The sequence below is a fragment of the Mus musculus genome, chromosome 14 (genome assembly GCF_000001635.26).
Source record: "Mus musculus strain C57BL/6J chromosome 14, GRCm38.p6 C57BL/6J".
NCBI lineage: Eukaryota > Metazoa > Chordata > Mammalia > Rodentia > Muridae > Mus > Mus musculus.
The window spans coordinates 35,557,222-35,579,969 of NC_000080.6; the positions used below are offsets into that span (position 1 = coordinate 35,557,222).

General features: G+C 43.6%; 1 protein-coding gene across 5 annotated transcripts in view; it reads left to right on the forward strand.

The window, feature by feature from the left end:
- The window catches only part of Grid1 (glutamate receptor, ionotropic, delta 1), a 763,385-nt gene that overhangs the window by 737,219 nt on the left and 3,418 nt on the right, over nucleotides 1-22,748 (forward strand). For 4 of the 5 annotated variants that reach the window (XM_006518565.3, NM_008166.2, XM_006518566.4 and 1 more), the window contains 2 exons: nucleotides 5,274-5,440; nucleotides 12,277-12,517. In XM_006518565.3, the coding sequence (XP_006518628.1) occupies nucleotides 5,274-5,440; nucleotides 12,277-12,517 (408 nt within the window). Of the gene's footprint in view, nucleotides 1-5,273; nucleotides 5,441-12,276; nucleotides 12,518-12,772; nucleotides 12,864-22,748 lie in introns of all 5 variants that reach the window. The other variant, XM_011244962.3, reaches the window with a different exon arrangement.

The following is a 22,748-nucleotide window of genomic DNA, read 5'->3' on the forward strand; positions in this document are numbered from 1 at the left end:
GTTTCAGGGGGTTCCATTCTATAGCAGAGGTGGAATGACAGTGTTTAAACTCATTGATGGAGTCATGTTCTGGTTGCCATTCACATCACAGTGGGCCAGAAAGTGAAAAGCAAGCCAAGAGCCAGGGCCTGCATATAACCTTCAAAGGCTTTCTGTAGTAACCTATGGCTCTGTAAAGGGTCCTGTCTTGCAAAGGTTTCAAAGTTTCCCAAAATGGTACCACTGGCTAGGAAATAGATATTCAAAGCACGTGTCTAGTGGGGACATTTTACATTCAAACAAAACACTTAAAGGAAAAGTGGTTATAAAAGGAACTAGAGAAGAGTCTTGGTTCCTTTGGGGTTCAGGAACTTGAAATACTTAACGTTACCAATATGATTAAACCTAGCTTGTCTACAAATAGCATCAAGTAAGAAGGTAGATTTATAATTGTTAGAATGCATGTAGAAAATTGGTTCTCACAGGCAGTGGTGGCACATATCTTTAATTCCAGCACTTGGCAGAGGCAGAGGGGCAGAGGGGCAGAGGGGCAGAGGGGCAGAGGGGCAGAGGGGCAGAGGGGCAGAGGGGCAGAGGGGCAGGGGGGCAGAGGGGCAAAGGGGCAGAGGTAGAGGGGCAGAGGGGCAGAGGGGCAGAGGGGCAGAGGGGCAGAGGGGCAGAGGTAGAGGGGCAGAGGGGCAGAGGTAGAGGGGCAGAGGGGCAGAGGGGCAGAGGGGCCAGGCAGAGGGGCCAGGCAGAGAGGCCAGGCAGAGAGGCAGAGAGGCAGAGAGGCAGAGAGGCAGAGAGGCAGAGAGGCAGAGAGGGGCAGAGAGAGGCAGAGAGGGGCAGAGAGAGACAGAGAGGCCAAGAGAGGCAGAGGCAGGTAGATCTCTGAGGCCAGCCTGGTCTACAAAGTGAGTTCCAAGACAGCCAGGACTGCACAGAGAAAACCTCTCAAACAAACAAAAATAGTTCTGACATTACAAAAATGTGTTTCCCAGAATTTTATTTTTTATTAGATATTTTCTTTATTTACATTTCAAATTTTATCCCTTTTCCTCATTTCTCCTCTGAAAACTCCCCTCCCCCATCCCTCTCCTCCTGCTTACTAACCCACCCACTCCTGCTTCCCTGTCCCACCATTTCCCTACACTGGGGCCCTTCACAAAATCAAGGGCCTCTCCTCTCATTGATGTCCCACAAGGCCATCCTCTGCTACATATGTGGCTGGAGCCATGGGTCCTTCCATGTGTTCTCTTTGATTGGTGGTTTAGTCCCTGGGAGCTCTGGGGGTACTGGTTGGTTCATATTGTTGTTCCTCCTATGGAGCTGCAAACCCCTTCAGCTCCTTGGGTCCTTTCTCTAGCTCCTCCATTGGAGACCCTGTGCTCAGTCCAATGGATGGCTGTGTGCATACACTTCTGTATTTGTCAGGCACTAGCAGAGCCTCTCAGGACACAGCTATATCAGACTCCTCTCAGCAAGAACTTGTTGGTATCTGCTATAGTGTCTGGGTTTGGTAACTGTATATGGGATGAATCTCCAGGTGGGGCAGTCACTGGATGGCCTTTCCTTCAGTTTCTGCTCCAAACACTGTCTCTGTATATCCTCCCATAGGTATTTTGATCCCCCTTCTAAGAAAGACCAAAATATCTACACTGTGGTCTTCCTTCTTCTTGAGCTTCAAGTGGTCTGTGAATTGTATCTTGTGTATTCTGAACTTATGGGTTAATATTCACTTATCAGTGAATATTATATGAATATTATATGCATGCTATGTGTGTTCTTTTGTGACTGGGTTACCTCACTCAGGATATTTTCTAGTTCTATCCATTTGCTTAAGAACTTCATGAATTCATCATTTTTAATAGCTGAGTAGTACTCCATTGTGTAAATGTACCACAGTTTCTGTATCCATTCCTCTGTTGAGTTCTTTCCAGCTTCTGGCTATTATAAATAAGGCTGCTATAAACATAGTAGAACATGTGTCCTTATTACATGTTGGAGCATCTTCTGGGTATGTGCCCAGGCGTGGTATAGCTGGCTTCTCAGGTACTACTATGTTCAATTTTCTCAGGAACTACCAAACTAATTTCCAGAGTCATTGAACCAGCTTGGAATCCCACCAGCAATGGAGGAGTGTTCCTCTGTCTCCACATCCTTGCCAGCATCTGCTGTCACCAGAGTTTTCGTTCTTAGCCATTCTGATTGGTGTGAGGTGGAATCTCAGCTTTGTTTTAATTTTTATTTTTCTTGGCATAGATACATGTATCTACATGTGTGTGTGTGTGTGGCAGCTAGAACTCACTGGTAGGTCTCATTCTCAATTGCTCTCAACCTTATATTTTAAGAGAAAGTCTTTTCACTGAGACCTGGAACACACCTCTTTAGCCAAAAGGGCTGGCCAATGAAGCACTAGGGACCTCCTGTCTTTATTTCCCCAACACTGGGATTATAGGTGCTTGCAGTTGTATTGTGATTCTTTACACAAGAGCTTGGGATCTGAGCTCAGGTCCTCATGCTTGCACAGCGAACATTTTATTGACTGATCCATCTCTCTAAACATTTGGACTTCTATTTAGTTACTTCTGAAACATTCATGTTGCACAGTCACATTAAAGATAGCTGTGTCTCCTACAGCCTTGGTGATACACCAGAAAGAGTGTGGAGATACCTTCAAGGTCCAAAATATCCTCCTTAAAGGGAAATTTTGGTACTGCATTTTACTCAGTGTGGGGCTAAGAGACATGGGCCAGAGAGTTCTGGGGTACTTATGATGGTAAAAAGATTTTTTTGTTTTGTTTGTTTTTCACTAAGAATATGTTGTACAAATTGATACAGATGCTGGCTTGCCCATTTGCAGTTAGGTCCTGTCACAGCAAGTGTCCCATTACCATTTACTAGTCCTCATGTTATGGTTTGAGCATGTAGACTAGAGGTCTAGCCAAGCTTCCTCAAACAAACAAGAAAGACAGTGGTTATTGTTTACAAATGGAGATGGTGGGTATTTAGGATCAAGAAGGCAAGTTCTTACTTCTAGAGAAAATCCTTCGTGTGTAGCTTGGAATAGAGGCAGGGGAATTGCCTGCATGGTTTTCAGATGTTGCGTTTTGCACAGCTTTGTCCAATAATGCTGTAGATGCAGGCTTTCTACCCAGTGGCTGTGTGTGCCTATCTATGAGTCTACACATTGCATACGCATGGACTTGTGACTTGAAGGACTCCAGCCACCCCCTCTGAGAATCCCACCTGTGGTCACAGGGGCTGTTCTAAAGTCAGTTTTCAGTTGGCCTGAGCCAGTTTCTCCTTTTTTTTTCTTTGTGAAACATCACTTGAGAAGTAGAAAGGAAGCTGATCTTAATTCTTCCTTCAACATGACATGCCCTTTTGAAATCGTACAAATAACCGTGTCTGATTGTCATGTTGAATTGCAAGCGTGGATGTGAAATGCTCCTTTGTCCGACTGAAGCCAAATATTAGGTCATAAGTCAACATTTTGCAGAGAAACTTGGAAATAGAGGTTGAAAATTTATATCTTTTCATGGGAAAACTTGTTTGCCAGTGTGTGTGTGTGTGTGTGTGTGTGTGTGTGTGTGTGCGTGTGGGAGGGGGATTACAAAGACTGTTATCTTCCTATGTGGATGGAGAGAGATGTATGTCATTTTGCAACCTGGGTCAAAGTCCTTTAAGACTTCTGAGATTGGATTGGCCAAGGAATGAGGCCTTGACATAATATTTGAATGGTGCTGCAGGTGACAGGCTGTAGGTGGCACAGATGTGTATCATTTCTTACAAGGTTATGTGAAAGGCTGCAAGAAGCCAATTCCCAGTGCAGGAGGTCATATTCTGCCCACAACTATTTCTAATGGAAAGAATCTGCCAAGGAAATAAGACATCTTGGGTTGTGGACACTTAGGGTATTGCGAAAAGAAACCTCCTGCTAGGCGTGGTGTTGTTTGCTTATAATCCTACTACTTGGGAGGTTTAGTTGGGTCATCATGCCTTAAAATCAGCCTGGGCTATATCATAAGATCCTTTCTCAAAACCTAATCTTCCCAACCCAAGGGAAAAAAGAAAAATGCAAAGAAATAAAAGCCTGATTTTTAGCATCCATTTACTTCTTGGAGAATCTTAGGGGAAATGAAAAGCCAACAAAGGCAGGAACTGGAACAATGCCCTGGACAGTACCAAGGAGCCTACAGCTTGCCAACTTGGTTTAATTTTGTCTATGATGCTTCAGCCCTATTACCAAGTCTACAGCTATGCTTTACAGCATCCAATGTGAGCCATAGTGGTAAGGACAACAAGGCAAGAGGCATCTGTGTGTTAAACAGAGAAAGGAAACTAGGCACTTTGATACATTAAGAATGTTATGCAGTATTTTAAGAAAACCAAGTGACAATGCCTCTTTGGAAGAAGAAAAGCCGTTCACATTCCTTCCGAGTGCCCAAATTTTAGTCCAATTTAGAATCACTGATCAAAATAGAACTGAGTGTCTGCTGTGGAAGAGTTTGAGAGGTATCAGCTAGGGATGCAGCTAGATTCACAGTTGAAGAATTTGCAACCATCCCATTGTATGGAAGTACTGGGGCCAGAAACCTGCTCTTGCTAGAGCACGATAATCTAATTTAAAGGCAGCCTAGGCAGCACAGCAAGGTTCTGTTTCAATCCTGTCTGCCCACAACAAAGAAATTAAAAGATGCATGTATGTTTACATTGTGTATGAGTGTATATACTTATCCTCATTGTACCCATCACATCCCATTCCGTAATGAGGTCTTCCCATGCATAGCAAACTCTAGATGTGCTTTTGCTTGGTATTTCATCTTGGCCATCCAGAGACACGAAACCCATGTACATGTTCATGGTAAGCAAGACGTGGCAGTCGGGAGATTATTAATAAAAATTATCACAATCCCTTCAACATTTATATGGTATTTATTATATGGTATTATGTGGCCCCTAAAACTCTGCTCTGCAGTCTTACACCCCAAATGTTACTCTCTATACTCCCCAGGGGTGAGTGTACTAAATTGAGAAGTGAGTCAATGTCACTGTGACCTACGTCTAGCTCATGCTCTCCACCTGCTCTATGAACTGTAGATGGATCTACTAAGATGAATGGTTTCAATTGGTGGTATATTTACAAGTCACAAATGCTAAGAGAATTAATTGTACAGTGTGAGTAGGACCACATAGAGGAGTCCCCGGAACCTAATTATTGAGATGTCACACTGCTTGAAACTATATAGCTAGATAGGATGCTGGGCTTCATGGTGATTTGGGTCTTTCAGGCAAAGAAGGGGAACTACGCCTTTCTATGGGATGTGGCCGTGGTGGAGTATGCAGCCCTGACAGATGACGACTGCTCAGTGACTGTCATCGGCAACAGCATCAGCAGCAAGGGCTACGGGATTGCCCTGCAACATGGCAGCCCCTACAGGGACCTTTTCTCCCAGAGGTAGGCACAATAACAAATCATTTCTAGCAGCCTTGGCAGCTGGAATAGAAGGAAAACCTCCTGCTATGACATAAGAGCCATTATCAATGCATTGATTCTTCCCATCTTCCTAATTACTAGCTAGGGACCAATGTGCCTTTCTCTATACCTCTTCTTGGGCCCTGCATAAGTACTAGGGTGAAAAGAAGAAGTTCATGGCCTCTTTGTAGGAAGACAGCAGTGTGGGTAGAACTATGATATATGTAGATAATATCAGTGCAGAGTCAAGCAGTGTCCCAGGAATGGGGTTGGGCAGAAGAGGGCATCTGATATGGCCCAGGACTTCTCATGGGTAGTAATATCCAATGCACATAGGAGTCAGTCAGATAAATGACTAAGTAGGATCTGGGGAGGCCGAACAGTCTCTTTTTAAAAGTATATCTTCAAAGTGTGAGTTGTCCATGTGGAGATGCAAAGTAATAGAGTCGAGAAGCACTGTCTCCATCTGTAGCAAGGTGACCTGATGAGTCCTGTGGACTTTGGATCAAATTTCCTGGCTGGATGAAATAGATGCTGCTGTCCACTGGGGCAAGAGATGGACCTCGCCTTTTTTTGTTATGAGAGGCCAACCTCTCATTTCGTTTCTTCTCCATTCTCCTCATGTCAAAAGTAGGCTTCTGGGTTTCTGTGCCATCCTCTGAGAGTTAATTAATTCTGATCTCTTCTCATTAATATAGGGAAACTCAGGAGCATTGTGGAGAAAGAGGAGGGATGGCTAAGTAGAGAGGAAGTTTTCAACTATGTTAAACTGAATGGATATCTCCTTCAGAAACCAATGCAGCATGTCTACTTTGTTCTTGGGTTTCATTTCCCATGTGATTGTTGGTATGAGTTTGTCCCTTGAGCCTGCTTAGGTTTAGACTATTGGGCATGATCAAGTTCCAAACTGCTGTTCTCCCTCAGAATACCAATCTCTCCTTATCCCATAGTGGTTCTCTGTTATAGCAGTTTATATGGTCTGAATGATCTGGATTGAAGCAGGGAGGGTAGAACTGAATGATATTGGTAAACTCAATGCTTGTTTTCTTGTAGCCAGTTTACCAGCCAAGGCTCTTGTCTCACAAGAAGTCTAGCCTTGGACCCTCAGATTGGACATATCTGACGTGGCATCCTGCTGAGGGAAGGAATTAGAATTGAGGTGATTGAGGAAGTTCTAAAGGAAGGCTCTGCCTTGGCTCATCGAAACCCGACAAGAGGTGGCAGGAACATTGTCATGAACAAATCCGTTCAGTGCCAAGCTTAGGGATAACCACCAGTTGCCTGATTAACACATGAATTGCAGCCTTCATGTGTTATCCACTTGAAGAATATCCATCTGGAGAATATCCAGGTTGATACAGGGAAATTATTGAAGACATCCTACTTTCTACCCTGTAATTCAGGGAGAAAAGGAGTGTGTTCTGTGCTTTATGCTCTTCCAGCATCCAGCTCTCCTGAGTTCCAGTCCAGCACTGGACCATGTTACCATTGTATCTGCAAACCCTACTACCTGCCCTTTCCTGGATTTCTAGACTGGATCCTCTTGCTCAGGATCAGCTAAGCCTCAAATGCACCAGAGAAGGCTGAGAAGTAGGGTTTGCAACCAATGTAGTAAGTATTGTGCTTTCAAAACTTGGTGAAGATGTAGGAGCAGTTAAGTGTGGCTTTAAGTTTTCTCCAGAACGTCAAGAACATGTTTCATCCCCTGCTTTGCCTTCTGGAGTAGATAGAGAACAGTGATAAGAGAGAAAGAGGTATCTTTCAGTTCTTCAAATTAAAAGTGTGAAAAATTATGGTTTCTCTTTGGGATTCAGAATACAGTGGCATTTCTGAAGTTTATGCATGGTGTTTTTTCCCAGATAGGAGTTTCAGGGTGATTGCACAGACCATCAACCTGCAAAGATCTTTGTAGAGCAGATGGTAAGGGAGTCCATAAGGCAAGTGTAACAGCAACACCCAAACAGCCAATGAGTCTCAAGATGGTGCTCATGGATGTATGGGACCCATTAGTGGGAAGATAGAGGCCCCTGAGCTAGCACTGTTAAGTTTCTTTAAGTCTGAAGGAAAAAAGTATCAATATCCTAGGAAAGAAGAAAGCAGATGTTGGCTAGAAAGCTTGGATCTCTACAGGGTATTCAGAGAGACTCGAGGCAGCAATGAAGTTAGGAATACCCAGATTGGATCAAAGGAAAAGTGAAAATTCTGAAGATGAAGAAGACAGAGAAGAGTCAGGAGAAGTGGTGTTGCTCTCCTCTATTACCAATAGTTGTGTTGTATGCTTAAAGAGTTGTGTTGTATGCTTAAGGAGTTAGATGTTCTTTATATGGCTGCATTGGTTAGTAGACCACAGCCAGTATGTGGTCTCCCTCCCATGCCAGTCATCTCCATAAAAAAGTGGTGTACTTCCCAGATTCCATGTCTTTCTTGCAAGAAATAATTCCCCTTCTTATTTTTATCAGAAGACTATGTGTTCAGAAGACTGTGCTGTCTGCAATATTGTCATGTGTCTCCATGCTATAACCACCCCATGAGCTGGTAGCATCCCTCCTTCCAAATGACAGGCATCTGCCTTTTAGGGGAATGCTCCAGTCTTTATTTCTAACTTTCTGTTACTATTAGTTCTAGAAGGGGTTCTGTTGCATACTGCAAGCTCATTGTGAGCTGCCTTAAGCTCGAATGTGCCTTAGAAAAATGAACAGAGCTGCTTCAAGGGGAACACAGTTTGTCATTTGAATAAGGGCCTGCACTGTATAAGTAGTAGATTCCAGGCTTATCCAGAATTTCTGTGGTTGCCTATCCCTTCAGCTTAGGAGTCAAGCTATTTGTTTGCTTTGACAGAGGCTAGGATATAGATGTAAGTGTATATGGTGTGGGTTTATGTTATGTGCTATAACAGTTTTGCAGGCCACAGCATGCAGAGTGGGCATTCAATAAACATTTAGCAACTTAATAGCCACTTATTGAGCACCTACTGTGTAGCAGGCTCCACAACTATTGAATAAAGGAAAACACCTGCAATTATATCTGTCTGGAAAATAGAAGAACTGGCTTCAGGAAATGGCTCTTATCGCTCTAGTTCCTCATAAATAGGAATATAAATTGTTAGAGTGCACGTTAGGTTAGCCTCATTCTTGAAGACATTTTGTGCCTATGACTTATTTGTCTTGTTGCTTCTATATTTACACTTTCTTGTTTTGTTGTTTTTTTATTTTTTATTCTGTTTTCCTGTAAATTGCCATATATACTTCCTGAAATAAGATGTGCCATAAAATACACATACAACTATGTGGAGAAAAGGTCAGAAAATTTAAGCAGCCCACCCGATACTGCCCAGAAATGTTGCATGTAGTTTTTGCTATCCTGCTTTAAGCTCCAGGCAGACTAATCTACCAACCCCACTCAGGTTCTATTGTATCCTCAGATGAAAGACATACACACACATTAGCTTATTTTTATAAGCTCTAGTTCAATGGTTGGGCTCTTCTAAGCCTTCTTTGGCAATCACACCCTTCTTTTCACTCCAAACTCAGCACCCCAAATCTGCCCTCAGCTTAGTTACATTTCTAACGTCCTGCCTGCTAACCCAGGCACAATCAGGGAACTGGGGAATGGCCACTCCACTCTAGGTCTCACATGACTGGTATCTTTTCTCCCTCTGAAGCATGGCAAATTCTTTTCTCCTCTCCTGCATCTGCTAGCTTGCCTGCAGGAAAACTGGAAGTCCTGCCTATTCCACACAGCTCATTGGCTACTAGCATCTTTATTGATTGATCAAGAACCAATTGGGGAATAGCGCCTTCAGTGTTCACACACAGATCAAGGCATCAGAATCAACCCCTGTACAGAAACTGTGAGAAGATCAGACCCTACAGTACATCCAGGGTCTTACCATCTCCCAGGTCAGAACTTGACACCTGGAGAATAGTCTGTTGTCACAGGAAGAACATGGCCTCCCAGATCACTAATGGCCCAGAGCTGAAGAACATTAACCTTTCTAATTACAACTTTGGGCAAGTCAGGAAGATTCTTTGCTGAGGCCTTCAGGAAATAAAACAGATATATTAAGCGTTCCTCTGCACGCAGTTAGGCAGATTGAAGCACTATAAATGGTTTGCCCCTACAGTGTTCACTCAGTAAGAGGGAGCTCCTGCAAAGAGTGACGTGAGAAGTTGGCCAATATGGCCATCTGACTGTACAGCTAGCAACTAGTTCTTATGGAAGCTGTTAGTATTCACTGGATTATAACCTAATGGCCACTGAGATCGGTACCCTATTTACTCTCAGATATTGATGATGAGGGGGTTAAGGTTAAAAAATTCAGAATCTGGATTAGAACTAATCTCCATCAGCGAAGAATCATATTTCTAGACACAAATCTCTGATTTCTTCATGCTGAGCAAGTAGTTCAATCACTAGCCTCCTCCTGGTCCCTGGCAGCCTGTATATCTGCATATCAGCTTCTATAACTTACAGTAATCCCACCCTACTCATCTTAGTCACCAGAGACTTAACAAAGGCCAGTGAACAGCTACACATGCAGCTTTCCTGGCCAGAGCAAAGCCACACATGGTAGTTAGAAGGACTCTAGCTGCTCAGTTCATCGTGTAACACACACTTAGCTGTGGTTTTCAGGGACATTCTGAGAACAGCCACAAAACACACAAATGTACATGTAAATCAATGACCTGAGGTACTGTAGTGTTCCTGGCATGGCCACAGTCCAAGCCTTTTGGGATTATCATTGCTCTAAATCACTTGCTAGATATTTTTATAATCTTACCATGGCCCTTTCATCTTCTGTTTGTTTTCATTATTCAACAATACATTCACACCTTGGTTGACAGAACAAATATCTGCTAGCAAGTAGCTTTTGTTTTGATATCTACTAAACTTGCACATGAAAAACATGGAAAGTTGCTCACCCTATTCATTAGAATGGTAACCATGAATCTGTTAGGCTTAGTGGGACTTGGCCCTCATCCAGTAGCACACAGATGAGATCAAACCCTACTCTGTACTGAGCTGGGTCCTTCCCAGATAGTAAGAGGTTACTCCAGGGTAGATCCATGATATAGACACATCCAGGGATACTCTCAGACTGTTGCCCTTTCATTCTTTAGATGCAGACCCATGTATAGTACACTGGTTCAGACTCAGACCTGTAGCTGTAGGTCCTGGGAAGAGACTACACAACTATCCATTTAAGCTTCTGCAGTTCGTTAACTGCACATACCCAGAGCCCAAGGGGGTCGTTGCAGGCATTATAAGCTAAATATATCACCATGGACCAGACTCAAAGACTACTTTTCAAATAGAAAGGCTTCCATGTTTTGAATCTGGAAACTACCAGTTATACCTGGCTGGTTCATTGTGTAAAGCCCTAGGAATCCACAAAACACCACAATGGTATTAGTCGCCATCATTAGGAATTGTCCCACCATTATGCACCCAGACTCCCTCACTCACCCTGTTAGAGCTCACACCTCAGACTGCCTATTTCACTGTCTTCATCCCATGCCTCACTCTCCCTCACTTTCCTTTCTACAGCTCCACTTCTGTGCTGTAGCTGCTTAATTACAATGTTCCCTTTGCACCAGACAGAATGTTCACACATATTCCAGTATCAGTTGATGAGAGCCTCAAAGTGATTATGGGAAGGTATTTCACCTCTCCATGCCTTGATTTCCTTCTATGTAAAAATAAGACAATAGAAATCAATTCCAGAAGGTTGGCATCAAAGATTCAGAAAGATCTTGTAAGAGTGTAGATACACACTGCACACAGAAACAACTAGACCACCATGCACTGCTTCATGGTTCATCATCCTTTAGTTTCACTTTCCCTTTGTCTCCTCAAACTCTTTAAGCCTCCAGCTTAAACCCCTGACTTGTGTGTCTTCCTGGTACTTTTGCTTCATTTCCTCATGTTCACCACAACTCTGTCCTTACACTGTAGACCTCATGGTTTTAGGGATGGTGTTTGAATCATTAGATGATAAGCTTAGCAGCATTGAGCATCGTTCTTGGAACAGTGCAGAATCTTCTTAAGTTAAATGGAATAATGAAGAATAATATGAGTCCTACTACGACAGACAAGATAGAAATGTGGAGTTTCTATTTTTTCCAAATTGGACTGGACAAAAGTGTTTTCTAGATTTTGGATTTATTTTTTTCTTCCAATTTGAAATATTTTCATATATGTACTGGGGTATCTTGGGAGATGGGGCTTAAGTATGAAATTCATTTATGTTTCATATGTATCATATACATGTAGACTTACATAATCTTACATAATGTTTTAGATAAGTTTGTACATGAACAAAGTTTGTTTTATTGACATGTAAGAGAACAAATGTAGAATATTCCATTTGTGGTGTCATGTAGATACTCAAAAAGTTTCAGATTTTGAAGTATTTTGGATTCCAGACCCTGGAATTAAGGATGAGTGGCTTTCAGATGTTAAACTTTGAATGACAGCAGTTTTATGACTGTGTTCCTACTAAGTGTGCATTTTGGAGTTTGCCTCATTCGTTTCTGTGTGTCCCAAGTTTATCCTGAGAATGTTCTCTGTAATCCGGGTGAGGAGCCTGATATGCATTGTCCCTGAACCACTGGCTCAGGAGGGAGAGGCATAGCATATCATCATGTGTTCTGAGAAAAGCACTCTGTGTGCAGGCAGGGTGCAGAAAACACTGTGGAATAGCCTGACTCTGGGAATTCTATGATGGCTCAAGAGTAAGCATGGCAGGCCAATAATAAGACCAGATGGCTAAGCTGATGATGTCAATGGCTATGGCTCACCTGTGTTGTATCTTGCAGGATCCTGGAGCTGCAAGACACAGGGGACCTGGATGTGCTCAAGCAGAAGTGGTGGCCACACACAGGTCGATGTGACCTCACCAGCCATTCCAGTACCCAGACTGAAGGCAAATCCCTTAAGCTGCACAGCTTCGCTGGGGTCTTCTGCATTTTGGCCATTGGCCTCCTTCTTGCCTGCCTCGTGGCTGCTCTAGAGTTATGGTGGAACAGCAACCGGTGCCACCAGGAGACCCCCAAAGAGGTTGGTGTCTTCATAGTCTTGCCATAGTCTAGTGGTAGGGTGTCTCCCTGGGCCATTTATTTGGTGGGTGGCTTCCTTTCAGATAGTATTTATCTGAGTCACCTTGTCTGGACACAGCAGCATTGTATATTGGGGATATATGTCATATTTCATTTTGTTTTTAAATAAACAGAGAAAATGTAGTGGGTGTTTTCATGTTTGAACAAAGTGCCAAAGGACCGGCCAAGGCCACTAAAGTCCTGTATTTATCTATAGAGCAGGTACGGCGTGGGCAGCGCCAGAGAGCCCTTCCCCACCCTGCCCCGCTCATGTGCTTCCACCCTGACCTGGAGAGACCACCTGTAGGGTAAGAGAGGAGCCCCCCATTCCTTCTTGGTTCTCTTTGGTGTCTCACACAGAGCCACAGACCCAGTGACCCCCAGTAAGCGAGGCTTCCCTGATCCCCTTGTCGCCCTGCCTTTTCTCTCTCTCTCATTTTTACAAGGCATAGCCTTGCCACCCTGGGAGACACTGGAGCTCTGTCCTGACTAAGCTCTGGCTACTTCTCTCACTTTGTACACCAACCAATGCTGATTCTGTCCCTTGACATGTGCATCGTATTGGGTATTTGTTCTTTAAGGCCAATTTCTGATTTGGTTTTTGAAAGGAAATCCTGTGAGGTAGTTCCCCTAAAAGAGGTGTCAAAAAGTATCACGTTGTGATGATCCTCTGCCAATAGAGACATACACATAGGCATCTATGGGACAAGCCTCGGCACTTCATACATTTGTGGTCACTGCCTGCTATACACCCTGGCTTCATTAAGAATCAGACTTTAGCTATAGATCCTGCAGAGGCTTCTGGAGATAAATCTTAAGTAGGAAGCTGTAAAGCAGCTGGCATTCTGTTTAAAGGCAGTCCTGAAGGATTGTGCCTGGTAGTCCTAGTTTTGTTTTTTACTGGAGGCCAAGGGGACACACACGTTCATCAGCTGGCTTCAGAGGTCAAGGAGAAAAGCAAAATAAACGGGGACAGGAAATCCAAGCAGGCGGGAGAAGGCAGAGCTGGGTGATCTCACTTAGTCTGGTTGGGCTGGGAACTGCTACCATTGAACAGCAACACGAGCTGCTCATCCTGGCATCTGTTTCTGAGATCCGCCATGATTGGCTGATGGCTCCCTCAGCCATCCATCTGCAAGGGAGTTCGTTCATGATGAGGAAGACAATGGCTGTCCCCTGCCCCTCAGACTCACCACTCACATTTCAGGCAGCAAGCGTGATGCTTTTCCTGGGGATGGCTGGCACTGCTGAGCCAGTACCAAAGTGTCCTCATGACATCTGTCTTCCCCTCAGGCCTTTCTAAATCTCCATGGAAAGAAAGGAGGGAGGGACAGTGCAGGAGGGAGGGTTGGGGTGGGGGCAGGGGAAGGGGGGAGGAAGGAAGGAAGGAAATCTGGCTTTACTACCCCAATGGCCTTTCCTGCCAATCCTAAACCACTGGAGGGAAGGGGGAAGTTTAAGGAAAACTCACTGAAAAGAGCAGTGAATGGCTCTACTCAAAGTTGTATTTTGTTAAGTTTGGAAATGATTACACTTTTTCAAAAAGTTCCTGAAGGGACCATGACTTCCTATTGAGCAGATAACGCGAAGCCCTCAGTGTTCTCTGAAACTGTGGAATCTTATCAGTTCCCTGAACATCAAAACCAAGACACCTTGCCTACTGTCACTACCGCAGGTCTTTGCACACAAGAACATCTTCAGGCAGGGAGGGTGGGTGATCCCAGAGCTCCTCTGGGAAGGAACAGGGGAGACAGGACAGGCAAAGGAGTCATTGATTCACCCATTATGTTCCTGCCTGTGTCGTTTTGTTTGAGGTCATGGCTTTCTCCTCAGTCAGCCTCTTTATTTCACCCTGTACAAATGTCCCATAGGTCAGGTTCACAAAGGAGGGTTGGTTGTTTGCTGTCTGTGTACATTGCAGAGATATGGAACTGTCTCTCTTGTCTGGTGTGAGCAGGGATGTGGGCTCCAGTTCATTGTGTTTTTTAAACTGGGAGGCCTTGTCTACTTTCAGTTTCATCCCTTTAGAGCCCCTAGTACAGTGATCATTCCAATTGTGGTCACCCAGAATTAGAGAAAGAGAGACCAGGGAGGGAGACAGAGACAGAGACAGAGAGATGGAGAGAGACAGGAAGATAGAGGGAGTCAGAAAGACAGATAGAGTCATAAATAGGAAGGTATAAGCAAAGGAAGACAGACCACAGAAGACCACAAGATGGCCAGCTTGCGAAGCACACATTGCTTGCTTCTTTCTTGCCATCACCTTTCCCTACTTTCTCACTTCTGCATAAATCCGCGTCCTCTGATATAGAGGAATACACTTTCAGCTTGTTCTTCCACAATGTGGGCTTCCTTGCCTGGCTCTCAGTCCAGGAAGATAGAAGAATGACAGAAGACATGGGGGCAGCCCAGTAGGTGCTCTCCACCTTCCTCTCCTATTCATATGAGCTATATGAGAGCTTTCCCCTGTTTTTATAAGTATCCACCATCCAGATGAAGTTTATCCCATGCTTCTCCTTGCTTCCTTTAACAATCTTGTCTGCATGAACCCTTCTTTTCCCTCCCAGAATATTTCTTCACCTCTTGGGTGGCTACAACATAGCTCACCAGCCTCCATCCTCTAGATTGAGCTGTCCTGACATTAGCAATGAGAACCACTAGAGTACAGAGGGGCCCCATCCTAGCCCGCACATAGTAGGGCTACGGTGTTGGGGTGAGTCATGGTTAGTTAAGATTATTGTGGCTTGAGGATGTTAGTGTGGAGAGATGAGAAATTGGTAGAAATCATTGAGCTGGACGTGAGATGGAAGAGTTGTATTTTGGACAAGGTAAACAAAGGGTTATCAGGAAGTAAGGGCATGAAGGAGAAGCCAGTAGAAGAATCTGAGGAAGGAGGATGGGGTCTCCTTCCAATGTATCAATTCCAGGGTGAGGGGTTTGAACCTGTCATCTAGGAGCAGAGAATAGACCCGAAATGGCAATATTTTAGAATTATATCTTTAAAACTGTGATAAAATAATGAAGGTGTTTAATTTACATCCCTCTCACATTGCTGCTGGCCCATGTTTTATAGAGCAGCATTGCAATTAGATGAGGCTATCTGGAAACTCTTGGAATGTTTCGTTTTGGGATGCCGGCTATATTTCTTAAGAGCTGAAAACCTGTCTTTGGGTGGAGCCCAAGCTGTGTTTAATGGGTTGTGCTGCGATGTCTTCAGAGTTTAGACACCTTTTTGGGAAGGAGTAGTAATGTGCAATCAACCTCTTAATATTCATGTGCATTTGAGCTCATATTTTTTCGGGGGAATCAGACAATTATGTAGTTACCCAATGCAGGTTAGTGCACCAAGCTCTCGGGGATGCAGTTAAGAGCCACCCGCTAGATTTATGGGGGATGTGGAATCGTTGCTCTGAGGATGAAATATTCATGAAATACAGATGAGAACTGCACAAATGGGAGCTGACATGAAGAGTGAGGGATGAATCATCCATCACTGGGCTGCAAGTTGGAATTCTGGTTTCTTCCTGTCTTGCTTGCCCTGCCCCATGTCTCCAAGGCAGAGGGGAACTGATGGAGGCCAGGATAGCTGGGCAGGGGGAGACAGTTTAGCAGCAACCCCTTCCTTCTGACCTAGGGACCAGCATCTGTGTGGATGCCCCTCAAGGCTGCTTCCTTATGGGTGATTAGAGACTAGGAGACCTCTCTTTAATTTCAGACCCTGCCTTACCTCCACTCCTTTGCTTTACAAATAGAACACTGTCTTCTTAACCCTTATCAACAACATTTAAGGAAGGCGTCCTTATTATTACTCAGCAATGACAGAAAACAAGGCTGACACATGGATGATACATCTGCTTCCTAGCACCCACCACCTCCTTAGGTGGGCTTGTCACAGGGCAAGAACACTGGGCTTTCTCCAGGTGTACAGGGCCATTAATTTCTACCTAATGTTTTCTGGAAGATTTTTAAAAATATGAGATGAGACTCGATTCTTCCTTGCATTAGATTCTAGCAAAGCATCCCTTAACCCTGGTTTTTTTTTTTTTTTTTTTTTTTTTTTTGTCTTCTGTTGAAAACTGAGACTAGCTGTCAGGCAGTTTAGTACATTACAGCAATTAGTCCAGAGCCTCCCAGTAAGAAGGCAAAGAGCACCTATATACTGCTGAGTATCTTAGAACCAGGTCCCTGATGGAGCCATCTTTGCCTGTGACCACCACCCATCTCCTTTCAGGCCTCCAGTACCTTCTTACCTCTGCATCTGAATTGCCGTGCCCACTCTCTGGAAGACAGGAGCTCTTGTTAGGGGGTGATGAATATAATTGAGGTATCGAACATTTCCTATATGCCAGGAACCAAGGATGAATGTTTTACCAAGAACATTAGCTCATCTGGTCGTAGAAGCTCAAATGTATTTATTGAATGAATGAACCAGTCTGGGCTCCTATAAAGAAAATGTTATTAAATGTTAAATTGTTGTATAATCATTGCAGCTGGATCAATGGCTTTCAATTCTGGCTGCATATCAGAGATGATTAATTCTGGAACTTGGGCTCAGTTTCCATAGAGTTAGATTAAGAAGATCTGGAAAACTATAATTTACAAAGTCTCCGCATTTGTTTCTGATATCCTACCAAGGATTAAAACTGTCGATCCTCTTTCTATCAAGGTGAGGAAGGTGAGCCTGGTGTGGTAGGAAAGAATATGAGTGCTGGATCTAGGTGGGCGTGGGTACTGTTCTCAGTGCTCCACTCTCCATGGGTCACCTTGAACAGATCTCTCCAGTGCAAGAGTCTCAGCTCATTCCTGTGGGTCCTGCTCTTCCCATCTGGTGTGTGAAGTGATTGTTCCCTCTCATTTCCCTGCCAAGGAATACTTGTGAGGGAGGTGACTGGACACTCTCCCACAATGCTTTAATGGGTGACCAATCATCCCCTGGGCTCATTGCCTTGTCTTGAAATTCAACCTCTTTGTTTTCACCTAATCACAACACCCAGATCCAAACTCAGGTTCTAGCACTCTCGAAGAGGCTGGTGTTGTTCCCATCCATTGGGAGTCAGTGACTCCCTGGTGGGTCTCAATGGTAGCAAGAGGATGCTTCCAGCAACCATCCAGGTCAGACAGGGAATCCCTGAACCCTAGTTTTGTTCCTGACTACTTTAAAGAAGGAACTGTTGGATTCCAAACAAAGTCAGCACTAATGAGTCCCACATGTAACAAGCTGTTACATAGATGATAGTTTAGTAAATTACAGTTTTTCAATACATGAAATTATTTCCACGTTGGTGAACAGCGACTTAATAACAGAATTTTATCTCTGCCTGAGAGAGGTTCTCTGGTAACCTCTGTTTCTGCATCTGCCATCATGCTTAACATGGGATGAGGAATACAGGGCTGGATTCCAGGCAATTTGTGGGTAAATGCAGTCAGTGAAGCTTACGTCATATTCAGGGATGTTTGACTAGGTCAGTTCTCTATGGTATATTAATGAAAGGAGCCATAAGTTCCAGGTCTCTTTCCCCAACTGTCATTACCTGTTTGAACACAGAAGCCTTGGGGTAATGAGGATGTAAACTGATGTAGTTCACATAAAACAGTCCATTATTTGATTTGCATAACATTGTAGAATAAATCATTTTGTCTGGAAGGATTGTTATTCAAATCGCTCTTGCCACTGTCCCTGCTTAAGCTGATTACTTCCGCCTCCTTTTTCCTTGGCCAGAGACGTACAAGCTCCGAATGGACATGACCTTGCACATGCTAAATCTGTAGCCCCAGGTGATACCAGAGAACACATCTTCCAAGGCCCCGACCACGGTGCTTTTGTGCCTCTTGCCCCTCAGTTCTAGCTTATAGACTAAGGAGCAGGCATAGGCAGCTTAAGGTGTGGAGATTCTGAGGCAGGCTGCATTCATTTTCCAGGGAGGTCAGGATGCATTTAGAGTAGCTCTGCTCATTTTTTTCATAGAGTTAACCAACCAGTACAGAGGACTCCTGATGGGGCCCTCTTCTCCCAGGGCTTAGCTTAATCTTGGTGCTCCTGGGGTAATAGAATTTGAATAGAAAGAGGTCCTACTGATAGGAGAAAGTTGGATTCTTGACAGCCGTTTGGCATGGGAAGCTCTCTCTGGAAAATTTGTTCAATTGGTGTGAACATGTTCTGTGTATCCTGACATGGAAAGGTTAGAGGCTAATAGATAACCACAATTGGGAGTTGATTTGCACTGCACGGCTTCACACTCCTTGCAACTGATTCATCCATCCTTAATTTGAGGCAGGGAAAAATACACTAGGTTAAGAAACTATTCAAGATCTTACTCTCAGATATACAGGAGTAGCAAGCCAACACAAATCAGATTCGACGTTTTAGTTGTTGGTGGCGGTGGTGGTCATGGTTTTGGTGGTGGCAGCAGTGGCACATGTGCGTGTGTTGCACATGCAGGACCTTTTAATTTTATGTAACCCTGTTTGTCATATCTTGGGCCTATTTTTTTATGCTATTGGGGTTCTGTCAGAAAAATAAAAACATGTGTTCCTACGTATTCTCATGTGTTTTGTTTTTGATTTTTTCTTTTCTGTTTGTTTGTTTGTTTGTTTGTTTGTTTACTTATTTATTTATTTTTAGACAAAACTTGAAGGTGGGTGGGTCCTGAGGTGAAGGAAGATCTCAGAGGTGTTGAAGAAGGGGAAAGGTTATGATCAAAATGTATTACATGAAATTCTCAGCATATAAATAAAAATAAAAAGAAATATCCATTCCTTGGGTTAGTCTTTATCCTAAATACTTGGATGGTGCATGACCCCCCCCCCCAGCTGCATTAAAGGCTAAGTTATTAGCTGTGCCCTACCTCCACCCCACATATACAGGAATAGCAAGGCATTTTATGCTTTGAATGTCAGTACTGTAGGCATTGAACTAAAAGGCCTCCCCTGCTCACATTTTTCTCCATAGGACTTTGATTGGAATACCCCACCAAGCTATATCTTTTTCTCTGGCACTAGGTAGAAAGTGTTGTCTCTTTATAAGAGATTCTCAAATTCCTGTATCCCTAGGGCATTCATATACAGGAAGTTATCCTTTCTCTCCAATGCCTGAAAGACAACACATGCCTCCAGAGCACCTGCCTGGGCCAGGATTTAGATGATGTTAGTCAAATGTCCAGGCTTTCCCTATAGCTGCTCAGAATCCAGAGTTAATAGATCTGGAACCAAAACAACTTGCTTACTTGCCTATTGCAAATGAGTCCATGGTACAACTTAATTTTCTTCCATTCCAAATGGGTATCTTATAGTACTGAAGAGAAAACAGAAAGGAAGAAAAATTGCTTATCGAACTAAGCAGTTCTTTGAAGGGAGCTCAGAAACATCACTCAGTAGCTTTCTTCCTATGGAAACCATAGGCTGTAGTGCAGGCAACTGGCTCATCTAGACTTCTACAAGTTTTGATGGCTGCAAGGGAGAGAATATTGTTTCCTCAGGCCCTAAAAGCATCTGAAACTCTACCCAAGGGTCTCCACCTTACACCCTTCCTTGTGCCGAGGATGGAGATGGTGTATAAATACCTTCACCAGCCAAGTTGTGGCACTGACTTTGGTTAGGGCAGACAAAAGGTTCATGTCCCATAGCCAAAGCTGCATAGGAGATCCTAGCAGCAGTGAAAGGCTGGAGGTCCAAGCTTCGTGATGAGCAGAGCCAGGCCTTGTCCAGATGTCCCAGCCCTGAGGCCACACCACAGAGCAGAATGCTTGGTATGGCGGAACTGCTTTGAGATGAAACTCCCACCACTCTCTGTCTGAGTCTGTCTGTCTAGTGGGGATTGTTACCTGCCACTGCCACCCTGTCATACAATGAAGATAGCCATTTACACAAAACTCTCCAAAGCAATCCAACTGTATATTATTTAAGAAGTCATCAACAGTGATAGGGCCCAAAGTACTAGAGCCCAAATATTAAGTATAAAATACTATTGTAAAAGTTTTAAACAAAGAAAGGAAAAGGTTTTCCTTATATAAAGAAAAAAACCCACAAAAACAGATAAGGCACACACTGAGGAGAACTTTTTACAGAGCTCCCTCAACCCTGGTATGAAATAATTTAACAAATAACTTGAATTCGGTTTGCTATATCTATAGGTTATCCTTAATTTACTGTGGTTCAACTATGATGTTTGACCTTTACCATGGTTCAAAAGCAACATGCCATCAGCAGAATTTAATCCTTCAGATTTTTAGTCTTTTTTTTTTTTTTTTGAGAAAGTGCCTATGTGGTCCTATTTTCTGATAATAATGAGAAGCAGAAGAGAGCCACCCTCCTAGACAGCTGCAAAGCATCAGCAGAAAGCACCAATCCTCTATGCCATTGTTGCTAAGTGAGGATGCCTGGTAGTTAAGGTAACTATATTGTTGACTGGTAATAGTTTCAATTTGCAGTAAGACTGTTATGATTTAACATTATAAGTTGATGCACATTTACAGCTTTTACATTGTGGAAGGAGCTGATAGAGGAAGGTCATGAATGGTCTTGAGCTAGGCAGAACAAAGGGTAACATCTCCACCCATTTCCCACCACTTTTCCTCTGGCGTTGGCTACTCAGAGGTATTCTTATCTTTGAAGTACTTCCCAGCACTGATGAGCTAAGTTATATCTCTAGGAGGCTGCACATCACTGGAATCATGGGTATTTTTCAGTGGCTATTCAATTACTTCCAATGTCATTTCCATTTATGACACCAAGCCAATTTCGGTAGTGTTCCCTCACCCTCTGACCAGTCTGCTCCCTGTCATTCAGTTTCTTCCTGGCCTGAAATGAGTTCTTTATTGTTCCATGGAAGTTGTCAATTTTCTTGTCTTAGGAGATGTTCTGGAAATCAGAGTATGTGTCTTACCAGAAGTTAAGAACAGTATGCCAAGCCGGGCAGTGGTGGCGCACGCCTTTAATCCCAGCACTCGGGAGGCAGAGGCAGGTAGATTTCTGAGTTCGAGGCCAGCCTGGTCTACAAAGTGAGTTCCAGGACAGCCAGGGCTATACAGAGAAACCCTGTCTCAAAAAAAAACAAAAATAAAAAACAAAAAACAAAACAAAAGAACAGTATGCCAGCTGTGAACTCATGGACGTTTAGGCAGTAATGATTTACTTTTCTATAAGGCAGGGAGTGATGACACAAGTAGTGAATTACAGGGTATTTTAGTTCTTTGCCCAGGTGAGAAATAATGACTTGACTCTTCCTAATATTGAGTTTGTGGTTGGCATCTTGTGAAATGAGGAGAACTTAAGCCCTTTGGTCCAAGTGGCTTCCTGATGGGGAGGCCCTGTCCTTTATCCCCATAGGAGCTCAAAGCAATCACTGGGGTAACCTCGGCTTTGCATGGTCATGTCTTCTTCCTTTTGGAAGCATGCCAAGGCTTCTACATCTCTTGATATATTTAAAATACCTACAACATAAACAGGTTCTATTCCTTTCTCTGACATATGCTTTGAGCACTAGAGAACTGGCAAGATTGTATTTTAGAAATGAGCTTTGACACGGTATTTTTGTTGGAGTCTGAAATCAGAAAGGGCCAGATGTAGCCACCATCTTGCCTGAAATGTTGGTATCCAGAGAGTCACAAATGGCGCTGCAGCTCCTACCCTTATTTGGGAGATGATATAGATCATTTTCTGGACAGTTATGCACTTCACGGGGGTGTGAGGGAGGACTAGGGAAGCAGATGACATCTTCCTTAAGCTCTCTAGCATAGTGACCACCTTAATTCGTTTGAACATTGATAATACATTAGTTTACTTGAGAAGAATTATTGTAGTCATTATATTCTTTATTTGTATTCTTCAACAGATAAATAAACCAAAGGTCTTCTGTCATGTCCCCCCACTGTGGTGAGACAGGGTCAACGGTGAGGCTACCCATTTGGGAAGCCATAAGTCCTCTTGACACCTCTTGTCCTTGCTCCTCCTTCCACTTAAGCTCCAATGTCCCATTAGCCGAATGGGAATATTCTTCCTCCCAGGGATGAACTAAAGATTCTCCACAGAAAAAAATAGGTTGCCAGGTGGGACAGAGTTGCTTTCCCACAGCTTTTGCACACAGACTGCAGTGGTTCTAGGAGTCTCTAATATTCATGGGGTTTGTGGCATGAAGCAATGGCATTATTCTAAACCCGATCTTCTGTGTGTAAGGCAGGGGTGACAGTATCAAGCCT